The sequence below is a fragment of the Euleptes europaea genome, chromosome 5 (assembly GCF_029931775.1).
Source record: "Euleptes europaea isolate rEulEur1 chromosome 5, rEulEur1.hap1, whole genome shotgun sequence".
NCBI classification, from domain to species: Eukaryota; Metazoa; Chordata; class Lepidosauria; order Squamata; family Sphaerodactylidae; genus Euleptes; species Euleptes europaea.
In genome coordinates this window covers 16,588,670-16,616,249 of record NC_079316.1, presented here as the reverse complement: position 1 = coordinate 16,616,249, position 27,580 = coordinate 16,588,670, and the positions used below count along the sequence as shown (strand labels likewise).

The following is a 27,580-nucleotide window of genomic DNA, read 5'->3' as shown; positions in this document are numbered from 1 at the left end:
CTTAGCTGAGAATCTCTTTCCTGCTTGGAGGGGGGGACACTGTTGAATGACTTCAGAAACGGTGGTGTTTGGGGGTTGGACTGCCATGGTTATTACTTGTGCTCATTAATCCAGTCGGCACAATATTGAGACAATTTACATAAATGAGGGGATGTTTATGAAGTCATTATCTGTCACTGGTTTTATCACGCTTGCATTGGAGGGGTTTGCATGTTTAACATCTTTACCAAACCAAGTATATCCCTTGCCCAGCGACATACCTTTTGACAGTAGAAGGAAATAGAACTAGGAGGCCATTTACGCTAGCCCGATGCTCGGCTATGCCCTCCGCAGTACTTTTGCCCTGCAACAGTGGGGAACCAGAAACATCGAAACGTGTCCTCCTTAGGTGCAGCTACTATAAGGAGGACAGGGAGAAGATTCTTGGCCCTCTTTTAAGAAAGAGTACTGGCTATCCTGAAGATGTTAAGAGTTGACATCCTTCTTAAGGATGAATTTTCTCAGGTAACAAAGTTAGTGGCCAAGTTTTGTAGAATAGTAGTTAATCATAGGAAGCCTGAATAGAAACAGGAACGAAAAGATGTAGAGTGGAATGATTGCTTAAGTTGTATTGTTGACCAGTTGGGCTATTCCCTGTCTCTCAGTTTAACCTACCTCACAGGGTTGTTGGAAGATAAAATGAAAAATTCGGGAGTCTATGTATAGTACCCTGAGCTTCAATGTGGTGTAGTGGGCCAGCGTGGTGTAGGGGTTAAGAGCGGTGATTAGAGCAGTGGACTCTAATCTGGAGAAAAGGGTTTGATTCTCCACTCCTCCACATGAGCGGGGGACTCTAATATGGTGAACTGGGTTTGATTCCCCATTCCTGCACATGAACCCTGCTGGGTGACCTTGGGCTAGTCACAGTTCTCTGAACTCTCTCAGCCTTACCTACCTCACAAGGTGTCTGTTGTGGAGAGAGGAAGAGAAGGAGATTGTAAGCTAGTTTGATTCTCCTTCAAAGGTTGAGAAAGTCAGCATATAAAAACCAACTCCCCTCCTCCTCCTCTTCTTCTTCTTCATCATCATCTTCTTCTTCGAAGATTTATTCGTGCCCTGACCTAGATAGCCCAGGCTAGCCCAGTCTGGTCAGATCTCAGAAGCTAAGCAGGGTCAGCCCTGGTTAGTACTTGGATGGGAGACCACCAAGGAAGTCATGGATTGCTACGCAGAGACAGGCAATGGCAAACTACCTCTGAATGCCTCTTGCCTTGAAAACCCTACGGGGTCAAGTGTGACTTGACAGCACTTTCCACCAGATTTATTGACAGGCATTTTGAGAGAATCATCTCTTGGCAAAATGTAAAATATAGATCATTGTTAATATCTTGGCAGTATTCAATTAGCATTAAAACTTTGCTTTCTCTTATAGACGTCAGAAACAGGTATGGCATTTCTTTCTGCTCAGTAAGATATGAGCCAAGGGTTCCAAGTTGCAAAGAACTGTATGTTCAGCCATTGACTAACTGAAATTTGTGTGCTCACCATGACACATACGTTTGCCAACCTCCAGGTGGTGCTGGAGATCTCCTGCTATTACAACTGATCTCCAGCGGATAGTGATCAGTTCACCAGGAGAAAATGGCCACTTTGGCCATTGGACTCTATGGCATTGAAGTCCCTTCCCTCCCTAAACCCCACCCACCTCAGGCTCCACTCCAAAAACCTCCCACCAGTGGCGGGGAGGGACCTGACAATCCTAATGACATCATTAACTGCACAGAAATGAACAGTGCAATCCTATACAGGGTTATACCTGTCTACATCCACTGAAGTCAGTAGACTTAGAAAAGTGTACCCCTGTTTAGGATTGCACTGTTTTTTTTCCGATCAGCTGAGTCATGGAAGCCCAGAGCCTTTTCATTTATTTCATCCTAGTATTTAATATTTAATACAGCACAAGACATTAATCTAGGTCCCTCATGATACTATCACATTGTGCATTTACTTGGTTACCAGAGATGGCTAAAAAATAAATTCACAAAGTGATTATGCCATTACATCTAAGGGATCTGATGTCTGGTCTTGGAGAGAGGGAAAATGAGATATGGAGACGGCATTTTTTGACCACTCCAGTGAATGTGTAATGTGTAGTTCTGCCATGAACCTTGCTAACAAGATATGACAACTGGTGAATGTATAACAATACCTCTTAATCACCTGTCTTATAATTGTATATGGATTTCTCCTTCTGCATTAGACATATAGCACAATGCTATACCTCCATTGGTAGTACACATTCATCATTGCGGGTGATAATTGTCAAGCATTAAAGCAATTTAATTGCTATAAAGATTTTAGCAGCAGTATATGATTAGAAGACTGATTAATCAATTATTAACAAGTCTCCTGATGAGATAATTGGCATATTTGAAAGGAATGTTTTTCAGGACCCTCTCAAAAGCAGGTATTTTTTTCTGAGGGGTTTTGTTGCAGTTAACATATTTCAGCAGTTGACATAACTGATGGAAATTATTTCTAAAGAACCAAGAGAAATGGTTTAAGGAAGAACTATTCAAGGGAATGAATAGGGTTATTTTAGCTTAAGAAGAATGGTTGCATTTTTGTAACCAGTAATTTGTTTTTTTCCCCCTTTTAACTTATTGCCTGCTGTATCTTAGGATTCTTGACAGATAACTGTAATTATGGAACATAAAAGGGACTGATCTCAGTCTCCAGAAAGCTTATGAATTGACTGCTCTTCCCTGTGAGTTGCAACACCACTGTAGAACATGCAAAGATATAGTGTTAAGAACTTCTGTTTGTCCCAGGCCCTGGTCTCCTCTGATAGGGACGTTGAGCCAGAGGGATCCATCCAAAAGCCTCTGAAAACCAACTTGAGAAGTTCATTAAGACAGGGGTGTAAAACATAAGGCCCGAGGGCCGGATCCGGCCCCTTGAGAGCTCTTATCTGGCCCGTGAGCCAGCCGAGGTAGCCCCCCCCCCTCAATCTGGGCTGGGGAGGCATGGCCTGGCCTGACCAAGTGACATTTATGTCATATCTGGCCCTTGTAACAATTGAGCTCAACACCCCTGCTCAAAAACATCCATAATTGAAAAGGAAACAATCACATATTGAGGCAACCCAACAGTACCACGGTGCACTGAGAACTGGGATACCTTTTAACCTTTTTCAGATTCAGTTCTTTCCAGAATTTTTTAAAAAATCTACCCAGTACTTAAAGATGCAAGAGCCTTGTCTCCCCTTTCTAGGGTTGTCAACCACCATTAGTAGCTGGAGATCTCCCGCTATTACCACTGATCTCCAGCCAATAGAGCTGAGTTCACCTGAAGAAAAATGGCCCCTTTGGCAATTGGACTCTGTGGAATTGAAGTCCCTACCCTCCCCAAACCCTGCCCTCATCAGGCTTCACCCCAAAAATCTCCCGCCGATGGTGAAGACGGTCCTGGCATCCCTAGTAGGAAGGTACCAGCTGGATACTAGGAAAAGGTTTTTTACTGTAAGAGTGGTTCAGCTGTGGATTTGGCTGCCTAGGGAGTTGGTGAGCTCCCCCTCACTGGCAGTTTTCAAGCAGCCCCGGATGAACATTTGTCATGAATTGAGCAGGGGGTTGGACTAGATGGCCTGTACAGCCCCTTCCAAATCTATGATTCTATTAGTTTAATAGGGATTTGCTAGACCACTGTGTCCCTACAGCTGAATGCTCAAGTTACATTCCTTTCCTTGAAAGCCTCGTTCTAAACAATTTCTCATTAACAGGTTCGGTTTGAGAACCAGAATAAACATGAATGGCATATTAGCATTCAGAACAAGCTCGTTCCTAATGCAACTTTGTTGTGCTGCAGTACAAACACCCTTTCCCCCCTTGGAAGGTGCTATCAAGGGGGTTAAGAAACTAATTACATCAAGATAGTTAATTACAAGTATGAGAGTGAATGTTATTGAACAAAATTTGAAGTGAATATAATGAGTCCAATTAATCTCATGCAATACCTTATTCTACTGTATTGACTCAAAAGGAAGGTAGCCCTGAAAGTAAGATGACACCTCTAAAAATGTTACATATCAAACAAAAAAATTACAGGCGATAACTGTAATGTGTGCGCCGTCGTGGGCCGTCGTGGGCCGCCGTTGGCTTCCAAAGGCCTTTTGGCTCAGGAATGGGCTGTAAGACTCCATTAATATATTCTGAAGGAAAACCAGTAGAATCTGATTAAGTATACCCAATAATTTCTCAGAGGGAAGATCACCTCCATATTTCTAAGAGGGAAGGTCAAGCATGTATTTCAGCTACTGTTTAACCCTCCAGTGCAGTCAGAAACATGAGTGATCCCGCCCCTTGAATCCTCTGCCACTTTATATGTAGAGTTACCAACCTCCAAGTACTAGCTGGAGATCTCCCGCTGTTACAACTGATCTCCAGCCGATGGAGATCAGTTCACCTGGAGAAAATGGCTGCTTTGGCTATTGGACTCTATGGCATTGAAATCCCTCCCCTCCCTAAACCCTGCTCTCCTCAGGCTCTGCCCCAAAAACCTCCTGCCAGTGGTGAAGAGGGACCTGGCAAGCTATTCTCCTATGAAAAACACCATTTGGTGTTTTTTAATCATGCAGTTTTCCTATGGTTACATTTGCTCGTGAAGAAGTTCTTGCATGATCATGAAATGTTCAAGCGGGGTCCCCCGGCTCTCCGAAGCTGTTTTCCAAGGGGTTCTATAGGAAGGATAAGGCAGGGAATATCTGCTTCCATAGACTCCTTCCATCCATGGGAGTTTTTTTTTCCATTAAAACTTTATTATTATTACAATGTGTAGGAACAATGGGCAAAGTTCACATCTCTATATAGAACTGATTACATAAATTTCTAATGACTAATTTCTATACCAGATTTCATTGTAGTGGTTTCATAATAATTCAGACAGCCCGAACCTGAAGGGGGGATAGTTTGGCGACAGCTGGGGACGATTCTTATGCAGCTCCACCACCACCCCTTCAGGATTGCAGTCTTATTTTCATTTTCATTTTCTCATAAAAAAAGCTTATTTTAACACATTTCTTTATTAAATCTTTCCCTTGTTAAATTCTCATCTGAACCTCTTGCCATACATGTGTCAAATGTATCCAATTTTTCCTGAAATTCTGGTCTGTTTAGTATATATGATGTTAGACTTGCCATGACTCCATATTCTGCCAATTTGTTTTTCCATTCTTCCAGAGTTGGGCATTTGTGTGCTTTCCACTTTGCTGCAAATAGTATTCTTGCTGCTGTTACCATAAATATATGGTATAAATTTATGGTTATACATTTTTAGCACACTGCTTGGTAAAACATTTAATAGCATGTTTTTAGGGTCCATCTCAAACTTATTTTTTAAAAATATTTTGCGTTTCATCATGGATTTCTTTTCAATATTTTCTTGTTTTTTTGCATGACCACCACATGTAATAGATACATCCGTATTTTGACATCTCCAACATTTCCCACTGTATTTGCTATTGGTTTCACTACATCTTTGGCCGAAATATACCATCTATAAAACATTTCATACCAATTCTCTCTTAGTGTTTGACATTCTGTAAACTTGATTTCTTTAGTCCATAAATCCTCCCATTATTTTATATATATGTTTCCTCCAAAGTTTTGCATCTGTTTAATCAAACAATTTTTGACCTGTTCTATTTCAGTATCATATTGAAACAGAATTTTGTAATTTTTCCTTACAATTGTCCTATATTTGTGGCTATGAATTGTTCATAGTTGGTTTTCCTTCTTATTTATCCTCCTTTACAGCTGTATGTTCTTTTCATCTTGTCACTATTTGACAATACAAGAACCACTGGATATTCTTTCCTTCTTTAATTTTTTTCCAAGTTTTTATTTTTCCTTGATTATCAATTATGTTCTCATGGGTTATAAGGCCTGTTATCCTTCTTAGGCTTCTTTCACAGTAAGCATCAAGGAAATATCAATAGTGATATTGAAAGACTTATTTTACTTCTGCACTGATACCATATTCTTAGTAAGCCATCTCTCAGAACATGTTTCCTGTTTTGGATTTGAAATGTCCTTAATGATTTCTTAATCCATATATAATTATGCATATCTTTTTTTGCATCTCCCCCCCCCCCCCAATTTTACTGTCCTTCGGTTGGGATCAATAATCCATTCCATCAGCCAAACTAGTGCGGCTGGGAGTTTAGATTCACCACACTGCTTCTCTTCTAAAATGGGATTACATTGGAGCTGAAATAAAGATTGTTACACTCAAAGAGAAATAAAAATGACCCAGTATTCTTTGGACATTCAGCAACCCCACTAGAGGAATGGTCGAGTGATACATCCGTGGGAAGATGTTTGTACACCTACTGTTACCATAAAGATCAGTGAATTTTATATGAAACCTGGAAGCATCTAATGCGTATACAGAGTACTATTGCTGAAACCCAAGGTGGACTCCTTCAGATGAAGTTCAGTTTTGCTCAGAGCACCATGATAAACTAGGATACCCCTAGCCAAACAAACAAACAAACAAACAAAACCCCTGCTTCTATTTCAGGAAGAATAGTTCTAAAAATGAAAAAGAATATTTATCAGGACATCCAGTAGATGGGTGGTTGTACTCCCTAGAAAGTATCCACAACTTGCTAGTAGCCAGCCTGGCACTTTCGAAAGCTCAAATTGCTATTGTACTTTTGATTCTTCCCTTTCCCATACATCTCTGGGGGGGGAGGGGGTTGCTTAAGATTGTGAGCGTGCGAGAAGTATGAGTGTGTGTGTGTGTTTGTGTGTTTTTAACCTGTTGAAAATGTTTTATAGATTATTGTGATTATTTATTATTGTAATTCTTATTGTAATCCCCACTAGTTTACCTGCAGTCATGGGAGGGAATTGAAACAGGTCTCAGTCTTTTCCCCCTCCCTTCCTTTTACCAACTAGACCTTGATTGGTGGCCTGCAGTGTTCACACAGCCATTATGTTTAGTGGGAGGCCAAAACACATCTCCCATGTATACACTCAGCGATCTCTTTCCTCTCCAATGACCAGTAATTGAAATGGGAGTGAAAGGCTGGATCATGCCTTCAATAACCTTTTTAGGATCCTCAAGTACTATGAACCAAGAAAAGAACATAAGAACGTGAGGAAAGCCATGCTGGATCAGACCAAGGCCCATCAAGTCCAACAGTCCGTTCATACAGTGGCCAACCAGGTGCCTCTAGGAAGCCCACAAACAAGACGACTGCAGCAGCATCCGGCCTGTGTTCCACGGCACCTAACATAATGGGCATGCTCCTTGCAAGGGAAAAGATGGCAACCGTGAGGCAAGGGGTGGTGGCAGTAGCAGTGGTCACAGGTGGCAAAGGGTGTCCCATCGCCACTGTCTTTTCCAGTGGTGTCTGTCTCTTCACCCTTGATACCCACAGTACATGAAAACAGAAGTGTGAAAGAAAAGCACGTGAATTCCCTACACTACTGAGTCTCCACAGGGCCGTGCCATCTCTGCATTGTCCTGAAGAACATTTGCTGGCTTGCTTGCCTAGTCCTGCCGTAATCAGTTACTTCTGTCTCTTTCATGCACCAGCCACACTTATTAGGTGTACAGCCGTAGTTTCTTGGGTTTGTCTTTGCAATGCCCCAACAACTCCCTTACGTTTGGCTTATTTTTTGCCTTCAGCTCTGCATTTCCTTTCTGTCATTCTTAGTTACTTTACTTTTTTTGTTACACCGCATGGTCTTTTCAGTTTATTATGAGCACGGTTCACTTTTTTACGAGTTTGGGATCACAAAGCTCCACTAAGGAGGTGCTGCCGGTGGACACATTAGCTTTTATGTGAATAAATTACCTGCTTGGAGAATGGAGGTTAGGAAATGAAAGAAGGGGGAAGGGAGTAAGAGGTTGAATGCTACCTGTAAATAATCTAAGAATGCCAAATCATAGCTTAGGGAACCCTTTTCTCTTTAAAGAAAGCAATGCTCCTTCCACACCTTTAGTTATAAAGTGAAGAGATGTATTACAATGGAGAAAACAAGATAAAATTGAAGGTTTCTCTCTCTCTCTCTCTCTCTCTCTCTCTCTCTTTGTGCCATACCCAAACACACAAGCCAGTTTCTATTATTACATCACACAATGTGTGTATAAAGGTGTCGTCAAGTCGCAGCTGGCTTATGTCAACCCAGTAGGGTTTTCAAGGCAAGAAACTAGCAGAGGTGATCATCACCCCCCATCACCACCACCAGTTTCTCTTTCTTCACACTCATCTTTCTCCATTAAAATCAAACCATTGTGGAGATATTTTGGGGGATCAATGGTATACAGGCATAAAAATGACGTGAAATAAATGAATCATCAACGGTAGCAACATATCTGAACTGAAACCAACGACAGTGACAGCATAAGAAACTGAAAAGAGGCGAAAATGATTCTATTGGTTTATTCCTAATTGAGGAACTTAAAAAAAACTTACTTTTCCCCCCTACTTTTTCCTTTTCTGTCTCTGTTGCTGCTGTCCCTTTTCATTGGGTCATGTAAAAACATACATAGGTGTGTAGAGAGCTGTAAGAACATACCATAAGAACATAAAAAAAAGGCCCTGCTGAATCAGACCAAAGCCCATCAGGTCCAGCAGTCTGTTCACACAGTGGCCAACCAGGGGCCTCTAGGAAGCCACAAACAAGACAACTGCAGCAGCACCATCCTGCCTGTGCTCCAATGCTCCTCTGATCCTGGAGAGAATAGGTATGCATCATAACTAGTATCCATTTTTACTAGTAGCTGTGAATAGCCCTCTCCTCCAAGAACATGTCCACTCCCCTCTTAAAGCCTTCCAAGTTGGCAGCCATCACCACATCCTGGGGCAGGGAGTTCCACAATTTAACTATGCATTGTGTGAAGCCAGGGTGGTGTAGTGGTTAAGAGTGGCAAACTCTAATTTGGAGAAGCAGGTTTGATTCCCCACTCCTCCACGTGAAGCCTGATGGGTGACCTTGGGCTAGTCACAGTTCTCTCGCTCAGCCCCACCTACCTCACAAGGTGCTTGTTGTGGGGGTGGGGGGTGGAGGTGATTGTAAGCCACTTTGAGACTCCTTTTGGTAAAGAAAAAGCAAGGTATAAAAACCAACTCTTCTTCTTCTATTTGGTCATTTTCAAAGACCAACCAAAACCAAAGACTTACCTCACCCCAATTTAGGGGTAATAGAGAAAAACAAACACATGGTATCTTTTTTTTAAAAAAAAGTCAGATATGCCCATTGCTGTGGGCCTACAGCAAAGTTGTAATGTGGGTGTCCCCCACACTTATGCTTCTATCCATGAAGACCATTTTATTCACCAGGACTCTTAATGGAGTATAATCTATAGGCATCTTCTGCAGGGAAGGGGTTTATCTGAGGTTTTATTCCATTGATTTTAAATTGTTTTAACCATGCTGTATAAGCAGCCTTGAACCACATGGAGAGGTAGAATGTAATTATTTTAATAAATGAGTATACCATATGTAGAATTTCATGAGTCATGAAATAAAATGTTATGTTTTCTTCTGGAAATGATATACATTAGCTATAACAACTGAGGTTAGCCCCCTGAAACCACATTCCTGGTCCCCTATATTTGGATATTAGGGTTGCCAGGTCCCTCTATGCCACCAGCAGGAGGTTTTTGGAGTGGAGCCTGAGAAAGGCAGGGTTTGGGGAGAGGAGGGACTTCAGTGCCATACAGGCAAATTGCCAAAGTGGCCATTTTCTCCAGGTGAACTGATCTCTATCGGCTGGAGATCCGTAGTAATAGCAGGAGATCTCCAGCTCGTACCTGGAGGTTGGCAACCCTATTGGATATAGGTTTTCTAACTGACTGTCTCTCTCCCCATTTCAATATGTCTGGGGTTCCTTTGACACTCATTGGGAGTTCATCGTTTCTTTCATGTTTGAAAAGTCCATATGTTTCCCGGACTTTATTTTCCAGTGTGTGATATTTCTTGTATCAGTGGTCTCTTTTGACATGTTTTGCAATTCATTAATATATATTTTGTTGGCTGATTTTATGGCATGCCTGTGGGAGAGTGGATACTTGGTTTTCATTTAAAAACGGTTACCAAAAGGTTTATTTATTTGATCTCCTTCCTGTTCAATGATAAATTATGTGTGATTTGCTGCATTGTCTGCTATTATTCATATAAAATTACACTTATTGTTCCAATCTGTGCATCATCTAATTTGTAACCTCAGCTGTTAGAAGATCATTTCCTACTTTAAAACATTATGCTTCATCTTTTTGCCGCTAAAGGTTTGGCTTTCATTGGAGGAAAAAATGTGTAATGCTGGCTGCCTAGGTTTACTTCCCTTTAGGGGAGAGAGTGTTGAAGTCTCTGTTGTTTTTGCTTCTTCTTTTTTTCAAACTGAAGCCGTTGTTTTTTTGCACACACAGTTAGAATTAGAAGAAGAAGAGTTGTTTTTTATATGCCAACTTTCTCTACCACTTAAGGAAGAATCAAACCGGCTTACAATCACCTTCCCTTCCCCTCCCCACAACAGACACCTCATGTCCACTCATGTGGAGGAGTGGGGAATGCCCCGCTCCAACTGGAGGCTTTTCATACATGGTAGGGGAGCTAGCATGGTGTAATGGTGAAGAGCAGTGGCTAGGCGTGGTGGGACTCCAGTCTGGAGAACCGGGTTTGATTCCCCACTGCTCCACATGAAGTCTTCTTTTTCTGCTTCTGCTTCTGCTTCTATTTCTGTTTCTTTTTAATTGACAGCATTTTGCACATATACATTCTTACACAGCCCAATGGGCGGTCCCAGTCCTCACCTCTGGTCCTGTTGTTGCTGCACACCCTTTGACAGGTGACAATTTAAAGAACAAGTGAGCAAACCCAGTCAATTATTTATTTAATTTGTGTTTTTTAAAAAGAAGCCTTACTACGTGGAATTGTGTAAATCCATGCTGTCAGTGTTATTAGGTGCACATGTTCACATTATGGGTGACCTCGCCCCCCATGTCATTTAATTACTTGATCAATTTCACCACCTGCACAGGTATGAAAACATTCACAAGTCAAAACGTCATGAAACACCATTGTGAAAACTATAGGGCAGCCACAGATCTGTTCTTTGTGCTGCTGTTATTGGATGCAGGTAGGGTTGCCAGATCCGGGTTGGAAAATACCTGGAGATTTTGGGGGTGGAGCCTGAGGAGGGCGGGGTTTAGAGAGGAGAGGGACTTCAATGCCACAGCGTCCAATTGCCAAAGCGGCCATTTTCTCCAGGTGAACTGATCTCTATCAGCTGGAGATCAGTTGTAATAGCAGGAGATCTCCAGCCACCGCCTGGAGGTTGCTGGATGGAGGTAAGGTGAGGAAATCCAAGGATCGTCTTATGAGTGATTGTGGCTGTCGAGAACAGCATGCTTACCATGAAGTTCTTAGCTCCCTAATTAGACTGAGCTACTAGCCAGAGCCCTGCATTACTTGACTTGGATGTCTCTGTGGAAGCCCCTTAAAATTCTCCAGTGCACTGGGCTTTTGTGGCAGGTTTCAAGGTTCCTTTGCCAACATTGAAGCATTGGGAGAGTTACCTGAATGTGGAGAATTTGGAAAGAAACGTCTTCCAAAATCTTCTGTGTTGTAGCAGGGAGCGGGCTGAGGTGACCTACAGCATCCCTTCCAACTGTACTTCTAGCCAGATCAAAGGTTTGACCCAGGACTGTTGTACTTAAGGTTCTTCTGACGTAGCTGGGGCTGGAGGCTGGGATAAATCACATGTTTTGGGGGCTATTGGGAAATCGATTACAAGTATAATGTCAGCTTACGACCATAAGGACGTCATAAAGGAGAATTTATGAGCCTTCCACATCGATATAGAGAAATAAATTATATGGTTCCCCCCCCCCCCAACACACACACACACACACTACAGGATGTGGGCATTGTAGCACTGGTAGCCTATGCAGGTTTCTTTTGTGCTATCTGCAAAGCTGACACTCTTTGTGAGGTTCTGAATCCCTGCAGTGTTTACTGCCTGCTATAAACAAAATAATTGCTATCCTAAAGCTGTCACAATCAGTGTTTTCTTAGAGATTTTCTATTTCCATTTCATCTCCTTGCAGTATATTCTAAGTTTTTTTATTATTTTTAATAATAATAAATCTCATTATTATGGGCACGTAAGATTGCCTGCTTGCACATAATGTAGTGCCGGCTTTAGAGGTTTAGGATGCACGCGTCGTAGTTTTTGGCAGCTACCTGAACCACGAAGGAAGCTACTTGTTTCTATACCCAGCTGGATCACATTTTCTTTCATATCAGGATCACATTTTCTTTCATATCAGGAATGTACAGTGGGTTCCTGTGGCTTATCAAAGGTTTCTTCTCCTTATGTACCACATACATTAAGTTCTTAGGTGTCTGGATGAAGATCATGATAGATATTTTTCCAGCTGTTTTGATTACAACCTATCGTGCATTGGCAGGTGGGGACTCCATATATTGTCAATTTCTTTCTAGAATACTTCCAGGGTAAGAGATTCTATAATCAACACATCTAATTCTCAGCGTGACCCCACCTGTGAGTGCTTGAATCCAGAAATAGGAGCCATGAACAGGCAAGACAGTTCTTTCTTATTTTTCTGAGAAAAGCCCTAGTTTTGCTGAAAAGTCTGATTTAAAAAAAAAAATATTTACATGGTGAGGTTAACCCCCACCCAAACAATAGAAGCAACACCTGTACCTTTAAAAAAAGGATTCTCAGTGGACTTCGTGGGGGTTGCTGGGCAACCACAACAATATTGCCAGCGTACAAACAAGGATAAAAGAACATGAAAGATACTGCAGACTTGGCCAACCTGAGAAATCAGCAGTGGCTGAACATGGACTGACACAAACAGGACACAGGGTCTTATTCCAAGACACTGAAAGACTGGACAATTCTACCAACTATTTTGTCAGATTGCACGGAGAAGCCATTGAAATTCATAAACATCAGCACAACTTTTAACAGAAAAGAAGAGAGTTTAAGAATGAATAAGGCTTGGCTTCCTGTCCTGAAAACCTCCAGACTTTAACAATAGCCATGCAGATTAGCTTTGGATTTCACACATCAACAGATCACTTCAGGATACAATGGTTCCATATTAACATACCACACCCTCATTAGCACATTATCTGGATACTTACAGGACAATGATTTGCACATTACCTTTGATACTTTTCAGGACAATGATTCAGCTCAACCCAACCTCTTTCTATATATTACTCTTCCTACACACTTGACACTGAGAGACACTGTCCTTCAGTGTTACTCCTCTGAAGATGCCTGCCACAGCTGCTGGCGAAACGTCAGGAAAGAAAATACCAAGACCACGGTCACACAGCCCAGATAACCTACAAGAACCAATATTGCCAGCCTTCAAATCTGTCCTTCAGTGTTACTCCTCTGAAGATGCCTGCCACAGCTGCTGGCGAAATGTCAGGAAAGAAAATACCAAGACCACGGTCACACAGCCCGGATAACCTACAAGAACCAATATTGCCAGCCTTCAAATCTTGGTTTCTGGCAGTAAAAGGCGGTGGCGGGGGGTTCTAGGGCTATTTTGGCCTTTCTGCATAACTCACGCAGGCCCAGCTGCTTCCTAGAGTTCAAAAGTAACCATTTCCCAAAAGGCCCTGGTTTGAATCCCCACTCTGCCATGGAAACTCACTGGGTAACCTTGGACCAGTCCCATACTCTCGATGTAGCCTACCTTACAGGATTGTTGTGAGAATAATATGGAGAAGGGGAGAACATTGTAAGCCGCTTTGGGTCCCCATTGTGAAGAAATATGAGATGTAAATGAAGTAAATAAAAATATAGCTTAAGTTGGAGGGCAGATAAAAGGTAGGTTGGTTGTTGGGTGGGAAGAAGAGAAGGAAAGAGAGGTTTTTGCAGGTTCCCCATCACACAGCTGGGCCCTACCCAGTTCAGCAGCTGGCACCACACATCTCAGCCAGAGTTTTCCTCAGAATAGGCTCCCAGGGATAGGGAAGCAGGAAAAGCTGAAGATGAAGGGGTAGATAAAGGTAGGTTGGCTCATGGGTGGAAAGGAGAGACGGAAACAGGAAAAGGGGAGAGGCTATGGGGGTTTTCAGGGAAAGAAAAGAGGAAATAGTGGGAGATGGGGAATGAGCTGCCCCCTGCAAGCCCTTGTGGGTTCCCTGTTTGTCTTGATTAACATTGGGAACTGCACAAACAGAAACAGGAGTACTTTTTAAAGAAACAATTGTTCTTATTTAAAGAACAATTACAGACAAAGCAAAGCACATGGGCAAGGATTGATAAGGCAAGGATAGATAGAAGCTCCTAGCCAAGCAGTATCCAAGCAACCTCCTTTATATGTTATCTGTATATTTGTGTCCATGGGTAGATTCGGAGCTGCCCAGATTTACAAGCTTACCATTGGGGCACCTCCAATTTTGAAAACACGTTCTCCAGGAGCACGTCGAGAAGCCCTACTAATGTGCAGGTACAGCGAGGTCAGAACTCGACATGTCTATCATGACGAATATCAGTTCCTGGCACCAGCCCATAGGAGCACAGCAGCAAGCTCTTCCCCTACATGACGTTCACAGTAGCACCTGGAACCATGAACTTGCCAGGTCAGATGTATCTTCTGCCAATGAGGCTGCATCCTGAGGAGCTGCAAGGCATTTGCAGGTTTCTTGGGCGGCTTCCAAATCACCTGAAATCTAGCACCACAGTCGCTACATCAACAAGACATTCAAGGCTTTATAATATCAAAGTGAAAAGGAAGACGATCATTTCTATTTTCTTCTTCAGTTCCGTTCAATCAGGTATTTCGAATTTGCACCCGTACTTCCAAACACAGTATCAATTTCCCAATCGGGATACAGACCAACTATGTAGACTTCAATTTTTGGATTCCGATACCAGGATATTTTTTAAATCCAACATAGTTGTACAGACGTTTCAAATAATTAACCGTTCCTATTTGTTGTATCCCATTGGGAACGGTTAATTATTTGAAACGTCTGTACAACTATGTTGGATTTAAAAAATATCCTTTTCACTTTGATATTATAAAGCCTTGAACGTCTTGTTGATGTAGCGACTGTGGATCTTTGTACCCAAGAGGACTATTGAAATTGTATTTGTACATTATTGTATATAGTTTGTATGTTTCACCTTGTTTCTCCTTGCACTGAATACATGTTGTTATATCATGAATGCTGCTTATATGGCTTAATTGCTAAATTTTGTTATCAGCCATTCCTGCACTAATTTTTTTACCATTGGTAGTAGTGCAGAGGTGTTTATTTGGGTTACTCAACCTCCAGGTACTAGATGGAGATCTCCTATTATTAAAACTGATCTCCAGCTGACAGAGATCAGTTTACCCGGAGAAAATGGCCACTTTGGCAATTGGACTCTATGGCATTGAATTCGCTCCCCTCCCCAAACCCCACCCTCCTCAGGGTCCACCCCAAAAACCTCCCGCCAGTGGCAAAGAGGGACCTGGCAAACCTATCCACCACCATTATGTCTGCTGAGTCCCATCCAGAGGAGCAGTGTAAAACTCTTGGGGTACTTTTCACACCCAGAGTTTTCCTGAAAGATGAGGATTTCTCTGTGCCCGCTATGACACCTTGGCAAGATGCTTTGCAAATAGAATATCTCTGATATGTTCCAACTTGAATTCCAATTTACATGAAGGTCAGGATCTAGCAGTTTCCGATTCCTCTGCTGAGCTGTTTCCCTGGCTGAAGTAGATGGGTTATGAAGGCCACATCTTGTAAACTTGATCCTTATCCTTCCTGGCCAGTTTAATCAGCGAGGGAACAAATATGTCTTCCCCTCAATGGGATTATAAATACATCTCTGGTTCAGGGCCAGTTTTCTAGAACCTTGAAAGAAGTAATCATAAAACCATTGCTGAACAAGACATAGATATAATCATAGCAAATTGCAGATATAAATCTGGCAAACTATAGAGTCGTACTGAACATCCTATTCTGGGGCAAGTTCACTGAATGGGTTTTTTTTTCAGAGCAACTTCGGGTTTATCTGAATGAAAATACATCATCTTTATTTTAAAGGGGGAGGGGCTGTGGCTCAGTGGTAGAGCATCTGCTTGGCATGCTGAAGGTCCCAGGTTCAATCCCCGGCATCTCCAGTTAAAGGGACCAGGCAGGTAGGTGATGTGAAAGTAGGGCTGTTGATTTAGTAAAAACTGAACCAGAAAAATACCGAATAAATGCAAATTTGGTAAAATTCAGGTTCGGGTTTACAGAGTCCGCAAAATCCGGAAGGTTGGCAAAGCCAAATTTGCCATTCCTCAAAAAGCCGGATAAAAATCCGGCTTTTTTGGGAACTTTTTCCACGGCTCCTGAGGGGGGCATTTTTGCAGTTAGAGGTCCCACATTTTCAGGGCATCTAGAAGGGACTCTCCTTGCAAGAACCCCCAAGTTTAGTAAAGATTGGGTCAGGGGGTCCGGAGTTATGGGGTCTGGAAGGGCTCGCCCCATCCTCCTCCTTTGAAATGCATTGGCAAAGTGTCTGTGTTCAGATGCTTTAGTGTGATCTTTGCAATGTATCTCAGTGGAGCAGCCAGGCTTTAAACGGTGGGAAAGTTTATACATGTTCCTCGAGGTCTGCTCTGAAGACCAGTTGTGGTGGGAAAATGAGGTCTCCCCCTCTTCCACCTGCCAGTCCCTCCTGTAATCTCCTTTGTTCATTGCCCCTGCATTCAGTTTCTCAGAAGATCAGTTTTAGGAAACACGATTGCTAATACAAAGTCTATTTCCATCTGTTCTATGAGTGTGTTCTCCTACTGGTGGCTGCTTTGCAAATTGGTTGCTCTTCTCAGCGCCGGTGCTGAGTTTTATAAAGCGTTGTTGTGCACAGTTTAAAAAGAAGGGGGGGGGATCAAAACAAACCTGTGTGTCTTCTTTGCTTATAACTGTTTGTTATTTAGTTAGCATTTAGCTTGTGAAAGATTAATAAAACAATCCCCTCACTTCCGCTTTTTGCTGCCATCTGCTGAGCGTCTCCTTAGAGAAATTAACTACATTCTGGATTGGAACTGTGACTGACAAATTTGCCACCGTATGCAAACAGCAGAGAGAAAATATATTCCCATTTTTTAAACAGCAATGGTCTCCTTTCAGGAATAATAACAAATACAAGAAGTCATGCAAGAGGCGAAGTCAGGGATCGATGGAACACAAGTGAATAAGCCAAGAAAATTAGGCCAGGCAGGATTGTTTCCAACATTGCTCTCTGGATTCTTTGAAATTATTTCCACTGGATATATATATACATGGTATAGCCTAATCTTGTCAGATTTTGGAAACTAAGCAGGGCCGGTAGCTCAATATTATTACAACTCTATTGCAGATATCTGTGGGTAGTAAAAGATGGGGAAAGTGAACACACATTAATCTGCTTCATAGTGAATCAGACCCTTGGTCCATCAAGGTCAGTATTGTCTACTCAGACTGGCAGTGGCTCTCCAGGGTCTCAGGTTGAGGTCTTTCATGTCACCTTAGGGTTACCAGCTCCGAGTAGGGAAATACCTAGAGATTTTGGGGGGCGGAGCCTGAGGAGGGCGGGGTTTGGAGAGGGGAGGGAATTCAATGCTATAGAGTCCAATTGACAATGTGGCCATTTTCTCCAGGTGAACTGATCTCTATTGGCTGGAGATCAGTAGTAATAGCAGGAGATCTCCAGCCACCACCTGGAGGTTGAGACAAAAAGAACAGCACGCAGGCTCTATATCTCTATACACCTATTTAATGTGAATACATATACTAAAGGAAACTTATAGAAAGGAAACTTATAAAAACTATCGCACTCTACCTAAACTCTAAGTGTGGACACTAACCGTAAACCTAACTAAGCATCTCTAGCAAACTACAATCTCTAATCCCATATACTCTAACCAACATCAAGTTACACACAAGGGACCATATGTACACACAAACAGTAGCCCCCAATAGATAGTCCACAAGTCAATCAGCATGATCCCCTCTGTGGGAGGATACTCCTGTGGATGATTACTCGATAGCAGTTCAAAAAGGACGAGTCCTCGTAACAGGGAGGAGTGCACAAAGCCCCAGCAGGAGGTTCCGAAGTGCCGGAGAAAATGTAAACAACACCGCTGTCCGTTCTGCGCGGTCCAAGGTGTTACTCGATGGGCGTGGAAAACACCCAACGAGAAGAGGGAGGACCTGGAGGTTGGCAACTCTACATCACCTCCTACCTGATATTTGTAACTAGAGATGCTAGGAACTGAACCTGGGACCTTGTGCATGCCAAGCAGATGCTCGGCCACTTAGCCATGGTCCCTAACAAAGTGAGGGGGCATGCACTTTGCAGTATGGAAGAGACAAGTTTTGAATAAAGAACTGCTTGGTTCACATTTTATACACTTGCGGTGCAGTCCTATGCAGAGTTAATCCAGTTCTAAGTCCATTGATTTTAGACTGAAGTAGCTTTGCATAAGATTGCACTTGGAGCTGCTATTCTGCAATACTCTCCATGTCAGTCCATAAAACCAATGAATTGTGCAAATAAAGTAGAGAAAATAGTGAGGGGTAGTAAGCCTTTAGAATGAAGGAACACATTTCTCTCCTCCTTGGTTTTCTGATAGATTTGAGCCCAGTAGCTCCTCAGAAACCAACAAGTAGGGTTGCCAGCTCCAAGTTGAGAAATACCTGGAGATGTTGGGAGTGGAGCCTGAGGAGAGGAGGGTTTGGGGAGGAGAGGGACTTCAGTGGGGTATAATGCCATAGAGGCCACCTTCCAAAGCAGCTATTTTCTCCAGGTGAACTGATCTCTGTCACCTGGAGATCAGTTATAATAGCAGGAGATGTCTAACTACTACCTGGAGATTGGCAACCCTACCGACAAGAGTTTCAGGGTATAACCTTTATAGAGTCAAACTTTCTTTCATCAGAAACAAGTGGAGTAGAAATGGAGATCTCGGAGTCCTTTTATCCCAGTCAGAAGGTGGGAGGGGTGATGTAAAGAATGTTTGTAAAAGAAGCAAAAGTACGGTGCATACTGTAGTCAGAAGGGAAAATTAGCATCTCTAGTAAGGTAAGAATCCTATGTCCCTATTCAGCCCGGAGTGGGGGTGTTCCATTGTTCTGACTTTCCCGAGTGAATAGCAAACATTAAGGCCTTTAATGCAGGGAGAGGGTTTCCTGTGGTCACACACACACACTAGGGTTGCCAGGTCCCCACTCTCCTCCAGTGGGAGGTTTTTAGGGCTGAGGTGAGGGAAAGAGCGCATGTGTGCAGCCGCGCCAGCGTGATCACAGCACTTCCGGCTTACTGGGAGTTTGAGCGGTAAAAGGCCCATTGGGATTCGGCACTTCCGGGTGTAAACAGGAAGTGACATGGCACGGCGGGCAGGCATACGTGCATGCATTGCCTTCCGACCCTCAACTGGTCGACGGGCAGCCAGGTGGATTGGCGGGGGTTTGCCCACCACCACCTGGCACTTGGCAACCCTAACACACACACACACGGCCGACTGCTTCAGGGCTTCCTTTTCATTATGCATGCCTTTTCGGCTGTCAGAGTTCGCCTTGCTCTCTCCATGCATTTTGCCCATGTTTTTCAGATGCTGTTTTAGCCTGAATCTTGCAAGGGTGACCACAGGAAAACATCCCTGTATAACTAGGCTTGCCAGCCTCCAGGTACTAGCTGGAGATCTCCTGCTATTACAACTGATCTCCAGCCGATAGAGATCAGTTCCCCTGGAGAAAATGGCTGCTTTGGCAATGGGACTCTATGGCATTGAAGTCCCTCCCCAAACCCCGCCCTCCTCAGGCTCCGCCCAAAAACCTCCTGCTGGTAGCAAAGAGGGACCTGGCAACCCTACTGCACAACAGGCCCCAGTCTTCTGAAAGAGTGTGACACCCTAGAAAATGTGTCAGTTTTGCTCTCTGCCATGCCTCAAACCACCGTGTGTGCCTGATCTTCACGCATTTGAAAATCACATGTTGCCATAGCTCTTGTTGAGGTTGTCTTACCATGATTGCAGCCAGCAGAACAGTTAACCCAGACTCCATGCAAAACAGCTTTGACAGTGTCCTTCAGCGGCTGTTGCAATGCTAAAACCTTGCCTTTTGCATTGACAAAAAATCATAACAGAAAAAAAAAAGTATTTACATTTCTGTGTCAATAACAGCAGCTCCCTCCTGTAGCAAGCGGTGACCTGGCAAAGTGTCATGATGCCTGACTGATTTGGGAAAATAAAGGCAGCAAAACAGAATGCCGGAGTCTTTTAACTCCCTCCTTACAGGTTTTCCCATTTTGCTCTTTATAGCATGCAAACTCGGTTGTTCCTGCCACCCACTCCTATATTCCTTCCTTCTGCCATGCTGAAATCGCTGCCCACTCTCTGTCCATCAAGTCAGTTTCTTCTCTGAAAGCTCAGCAGACTTCTCAGATTGTTACAGCCTCCTCCACGCTGTACTGTTGGTTACCAGTTAACCTTCTGCCTCCAATCCCTCAGGCACTGTCACCCTTCATCTTTCTTCCTACCTGTTCTGAATGTTGGTGGAGCGATGAACAGTGGCCTCAGTTTAGCAGGTGTAAAGAAGGGATACCACTAGGGTTGCCGACCTTCAGGTGAGGCCTGAGATCTCCAGCATGGTGTCGTGGTTAAGAGCGGTGGACTCTAATCTGGAGAATCAGGTTGGATTCCCTGCTCCTCCACATGAGACGTGAACTTTAATCTGGTGAACCAGGTTTGTTTCCCTCCTCCTCCTCATGCAGCCTGCTGGTTGACCTTAGGTTAGTCACTATTCTCTCAGAACTCTCTCCACCTCACCTACCTCGCAAGGTGTCTGTTGTGGGGAGGGGAAGGGAAGGTAATTGTAAGCTGCTTTGAGACTCCTTTTGATAGAGAAAATCAGGGTATAAAAATTCTTCTTCTTCTTCTCCAAACAGTGATCAGTTCCCCTGGAGAAAATGGCAGCTTCAGCAGGTGGTCTCTATAGCATATCTGTTGAGCTCCCTCCCCATCCCAAACTCCACCCTCCCCAGGCTCCACCCCAAAAATCTCCAGGTATTTTTTTTAACTCAGAGTTGACAACCTTACATACGGCCTAATTTATTCTAATCTAGGATGCCATCCTCCTGGTGGGGCCTGGAGATCTCCCGGAATTGCAACTGATCTCCAGAGATCAGTTTCCCTGGAGAAAATGGCCGTTTTGGAGGGTGGCTTCGATGGCATTATACCCTGCCGAGGACCCTCCTCAAACCCTGCCACCCAATCTCCAAGTATGTTCCTACCCAGAGCTGTCAGCCCTATTCTCATCCAGTTTTTTCCCCAGATTATAGAGTTCTGTATTAGGTGACTTCATTTCCAAAGTAGAACTGATGAACTAGGAATTATATGATGTTTCTCATTCCCCCCACCCCAAATATTCAATAAAGCACTGGGAGGGGCTCTGCAGTGGGACATAGCTTCCAGTCATTCAGGATTGTGGATCTGTGTCTTTTTCACTCCTCTAGACTAGTGAAGCCTGTATGTATTGTGCTGTGTTTTACCGCTGTGCATGTGCTATAGTGTTCCTTGATAAAATACCACAAAAAGCGATGTTGTGTGGTGTTTTGACCAATACACATCCATGCATGTGTTAAGAGTAAACAGAAGAATGGTGCTACAATTTATCATTGTAGAAGCAGATGATGTTGTCACTTAAGTGTAGCAGCATTTTCATCTGGGTTAATACGGAAACAGATGTTTATCACCAGGGCAATCCAGTCGGCATTCATAAATGGGGGAAGAGCTTGCTATGAATGGGCAATGACAGGGCCAAACTCTTGTCCAGGCAAATGTGCTGTATTCTTTCTTTTCTGTAGTAATTTATAATTTCCTAGGGTACTGTAGTCCTCCGGGTTTGATTCCCCACTCCTCCACATGAGCGGCGGATGCTAATCTGGTGAACTGGGCTGGTTTCCCCACTCCTCCATATGAAACCAGCTGAGTGACCTTGGGCTAGTCACAGCTCTCTTTGAGCTCTCTCAGCCCCACCTACCTCCTAGGGTGTCTGTTGTGGGGAAGGGAAGGTGATTGTCAGCCGGTTTGATTCTTCCTTGAGCGATAAAGTCAGCATATAAAAACCAACTCTTCTTCTTCCTTGGAGTGTCTATTCACCGCATAAAACTGTTTGTCAAATCTCCATTAAGCTTAAGGTGAAAAATTAATGAACCGTTCAGTTCAGTTATTTCAAAACTAATACAGTTCTATTAGCAATGCAGCTAAAAGTCAAAGGAGTGGTGTGTACAATTACAGTTCCACACTGGGTCAAACTTTTCCTTTTCTAAAGAATTTAAAAAAGAAGGGAAGATCATTAAACGATTGCAAAGGGGGATAGGATATGTTTTTTTCTAAGCCTTTGTTTATAAACGGTTGGCTTTATCCAGTGTTGATGGAACTTGGCTTTCCTGCACAGTGATGTAGAAACCATAATGAGGTTGTCATTTCATTGGGTGAATTCTACTAAGGGAAAGCATATCAGTGCTGAATGTTTCTTAGGGGGGAATTACACATTATAAGGAAGGTAGCACTGGCACTAAAAATGGCATTGCCGAGTTATTCCCCCCCCCCTTTCCTGTAGCACATAATCTAGGATCATGGCTTCTTGTTTTGCAATGTAATCCGATTGCTAATTTCCCAAACCATACCAGAAGCAGCAAAATGATGACATCAACATGATGCTATCAGAGAGGGGTACAGTATTTGGAATATGCAGAAGAACTCAATAGGGGGGTACAATAGTTGCAATTCATAACATGTATTTGTAGGGTTGCTAGGTCCCTCTTGGCAACCGGCGAGAAGCTTTAAGGGCAGAGCCTGAGGAGGGCGGGGTTTGGGGAGTGGAGGGACTGCAATGCCATAGAGTCCAATTGCCAAAGCAGCCATTTTCTCCAGGTGAATTGATCTCTATCGGCTGGAGATAGAGCAGGAGATCTACAGCTAGTACCTGTAAGTTGGCAACCCTATGTATTCATCCTTGAGGTTTAACCCAGGAAACACTACAGGGATGAATCAGCTACCCCAGTTGTACATTTTGGGTAGAATTCCGAGACAAAGTGACACTAGAATCTTTTCCTCTTAGGACATTGTTCCCTGTACAGTATCTAATTCATTAATTAAATATCTTCATTTATATCTGTCTCCACAATGGGGGACCCAAAGCAAGTTGCATCATTTTCCACTCCTCCATTTTAGCCTCACAATAGCCCTGTGAAGTACATTGAGAGTGTGTGAGTGGCCTAGGATCACCCATTAAGCTTCCATGGAAGAGTGGAAATTTGAACTTGGGCCTTCCAGATCATCCCCAAAGTACAGCCACTAAGAGAAGAAGAAGAGTTTGTTTTTATACCCTGATTTTCTCTCCTGTAAGGAGTCTCAAAGTGGCTTACAACTACCTTCCCCCCCACACACACACACACACAAAAGAGGCACCTTGTGAGATAAGTGGGGCTGAGAGAGTTCAGAGAGAACTGTGATTGGCCCAAGGTCACCCAGCAGGTTTCATGTGGAGGAGTTGGGAAACCAACCCGGTTCTCCAGATTAAAGCCCGCTGCTCGTAACCACTATACCACAATATGCGCTTATAATTTACTTTATTTTCTTTTTGTTTAAAGCACCTGGGTAGAAAGTAAATCTCAGATATTTTATGCATATCTGAGATATGCATTTTAGTACCCCTCAAGGGATACTAAAAATATGCCACTGGGGTAAGGTTGCCAGGTCCTTCTTCGCCACTGGAGGGATGTTTTTTGGGTGGAGCCTGAAGAGGGCGGGGTTTGGGGAGGGGAGGGACTTCAATGCCATAGAGTTCAGTTGCCAAAGCGGCCCTTTTCTCCAGGGGAACTGATCTAGATCAGCTGGAAATCAGTTGTAATAGCAGGAGATCCCCAGCTAGCATCTGGAGGTTGGCAACCCTACACTGGGGTATTTTTCTACCCCCATGGATTTATTAAGGAAACAGTGACACAAAGAGGTTTTTTTAAGTGCTCAGGAGAGATATAGCCCTTCATAACAATCCCAAACAGCAACACTAGAAAAACAACTTTGTGGGACATTTTAACCCCTAAATACATGGGAATTTGGTTTGGACTGGAAATATACCCCAAATGCAAGATATGTAAGGTTTTCCAGAGGACAGCTTAAAGGTAGGGCTGTTGGAAAAAAAAATTCGGTACAATTCGGATTCGGCAAAATTCGGCCCGTTTTTATTCGGGAAATGCCGAAGTCCGAACTCCCCTGCTTCGGGTCAGAATAAAGCCATTAAAATCACAACCGCAACTTTCCGCGGCTACGGGGGGGCATTTTTTGGGGTAGAGGTCCCAAAATTTCAGCGTAGCTTCAAAGGACCCTTCTTGCAATAACCCTCATGTTTTGTAATGATTGGATCAGCAGGGGCTGAGATATGGGCCCCGAAAGGGGTCCCCCCTCCTTAATTTGCATTTGCAATTAGCAGAGCTTGCCGCCCACTCAAAGCTCCCAGCCCCGACAAACAGCTGAGCTGTGGGGAGCAAGGGTGGGGCAAGTGCGAAGAAGTTTGCAAACCATGCAAAGCAGCACAACCATGCAAACCATCGCGTTTGCAACCATGCAAAGCAACACCTGACGCCTGGGAGTTTGCAAACCATGGAAAGGGACAAGAAGTTTGCAAACCATGCAAAGCAACACAACCTTGCAAAGCAACACCTGACACCTGGGAGTTTGCAAACCATGGAAAGGGACAGAGGCATGCTAGCTAAGCATCAGGAGCAGGAGGGGGTGGAATTTTCCCTTTTGCATCGGACTTGGGACCAGGAAATGCATTAAGTCACAATTTGAAAACAATTTTTGAGCAAGCATCAAAATAGACCTTACCAATCATATGAATGAGGGAAAACCTGAGGACCCACAACTGAAGCCCCCCCCTCAAACCAGGGAGAGAGAGACTCGAGGGGGGACACCCCCCCAGACAGAACGGTCGAAAGCCCCCTTTGGCTTCCACCCCACCCACAGAAACTGCTCCCTCCCCCACACACACAGACTCTGCTTCCCCCCCCCCACACACACACAGGAGAAAAAATATAGATTAAAGCCCCAAAAGGGGTCTTACTGTGGATGTCTTCTGTTCCATCAGGAGGAACTGGGACGACTGGATAATCCAATACGATTCCATTTAAGCACGGGAGGTTTTGCCTTGGATTTGCCGCTCTCGAGATGCACACAGGATTGGCTGATCCCATTCATCCCAATAGGGAAAAGGGAGGGACCCCATATCTCGGGACCCCCTGACCCAATGTTTACAAAACTTGGGGGGTCTTGCAAGAAGGGTCCTTTGAAGCTCCGCTGAAAGTTTGGGGTCTCTACCCCCAAAAATGCACCCCTTGCAGCCACAGAAAGGAGTGAATGTGTGCTTTAAATGGAATAAAAATGCACATTAAGGGGAGGACCCCTTTCGGGCCCCATATCTCGGGACCCCCTGACCCAATGTTTACAATACTTGGGGGGTCTTGCAAGAAGGGTCCTTTGAAGCTCCGCTGAATGTTTGGGGTCTCTACCCCCCAAAATGTGCCTCCTGCAGCCACGGAAAGGAGCGAATGTGCACAAGCACAATCCCCACGGGGATTTCTCTCTCACACACAAACAGATACTCTCTCTTTCTTTTCCCGGGCCGCGCAGCAGCTGGGCTCATGCACTCAATCGCTCAAACTGATTGGCCAGAAGAAGACCCAGCTTGGCCACCAATTGGCTGCAGGAGAATGCTGCTTACTAACTGACGGTTATGCTGCTGCGCTGAAACCCGAATTTGCCAAATTTATTCGCCGAACACCCCGAATTCACTGAATTCGGCTCCCCGTTTTCCCGCCTTTTTTTAGTTCAGTTCCATCCGAACTAAAAACTGCTGAATCAGGGGAAATTTGGCTGTTTTTCGGTTCAGGACGAAAGGTTATGTCCCAGGATTTCAACAAACAGCTTATGATTGGAAAACAGGACAAAGATCATTCAGTTGTCACTGCAGGTATGGCTCTCTCTTTTCTTCCCCTCACCATTAGTATTCCATTTTGTATATTGTATCATCATTTGTTCGAAATAGTATCGGAGCTGAGGTGTTCCAGAAATACTACAAATGTTCATTCAAAATACTCAGAGGACATTTTCTGAATATTCAGTCAACAACGACACTCAATTTCATTATTGATGCTCGAGTCTAGAGAATTTGGTAAATGGCAAGAATAATGGTATTTACTATTTGCAGGAATGAGCTACGTACTAGGATATGCCAGATGGCATATAATAGGATTGAGTATTTTCCATCTGAACAGTGACATGATCAGTGATACTGACATTACCGACAGAACCTAAAAATCAGAACTATGGGGGGAAACCTCATCAAGCCCAAGCCATTTAATAATTACTATTTCTGAAATTAGAAAGATTATAAAACCTTCCTCTCAATCATTAAGGTAAAATTCAGAATTACTTCCAAGTTGCCATCCTCCAGGTACTAGCTGGAGATCTCCTGCTATTACAACTGATCTCCAGCTGATAGAGATCAGTTCACCTGGAGAAAATGGCCACTTTGGCCATTGGGCTCTAAGGCATTGAAGTCCCTCCCCTCCCTAGACCCCTCCCCCCTCAGGCTCTGCCCCAAAAAACTCCCGCCAGTGGCAAAGAGGGACCTGGCAACCCTAATCTCCAGGCCCCACCTAGAGGTTGGCAACCCTAGTCGGAACTCCTCCATTTTATTCTCACAACAGCGCAGTTAGCTAGGTTAGACAAAGAGGTGGCAACTGGCCCATGGTCATAAAGAGTTGGGATTTGAACCTGGGGCTCCCTATTCCTAGCCTAACATTTACATTGCACGTGTTTTGTTCAAAAACTGATAGAAATTAGAACGTTTTTACTGGTACTTATTGAACGCCGTCTCCCTTCTCTTTTTTCCTCCCCTTGAAGCTGGAAGCTATAAACAGAACCGATCAAACCTCACTTCTCTATTCGTCCAGCCTATTTCTGTGATGCTAGCAAGAAAGCTGCTCTCTTCCCCTAATGAAGGTGTTGAAAATGAAGCATGCAGGCCACTGGAATTGCCTGTGACAGGTAATGACTTTTCTGCTCTCGCTCTCTCTTCCTTAGTTAAAGGGGGAAAAAATGATCCATGTTAATTTTGAAGATTTTTTAAAGCCCTTCAAATACTTGGTGTGTAATTGCATGTAACTGGCAGCCTTGACCAATTGTGAGTACATTTGGCTGCTTAAACTTTAAAATAGGGTTACCAGGTCCCTCTTTGCCACCTGCAGGAGGTTTTGGGGACGGAGCCTGAGGAGGGCAGGGTTTGGGGAGGAGAGGGACTTCAATGCCATAGAGTCCAATTGCCAAAGCGACCATTTTCTTCAAGTGCACTGATGTCTATCGTTTGGAGATCAGTTGTAATAGCAGGAGATCTCCCGCTTGTACCTGGAGGTTGGCAACCCGACTTTAAAAACAGGCTAGGCAGGAAGGGGAAAGTGTAACAATTTTGTGCTCCAGAGAGAACAAAATGTTATGAAATGCCAGAGACGAGGAG

The 27,580-nt window shown here is 43.7% G+C and overlaps 1 protein-coding gene across 1 annotated transcript in view; it reads left to right on the top strand.

Moving 5' to 3' along the window:
* NAALADL2 (N-acetylated alpha-linked acidic dipeptidase like 2) overlaps nucleotides 1–27,580 on the top strand; it is a 438,734-nt gene that overhangs the window by 198,519 nt on the left and 212,635 nt on the right. Inside the window, exon 5 of the mRNA XM_056850172.1 lies at nucleotides 26,971–27,114. Within this exon, the coding sequence (XP_056706150.1) occupies nucleotides 26,971–27,114 (144 nt within the window). The remainder of the gene's footprint in view (nucleotides 1–26,970; nucleotides 27,115–27,580) is intronic.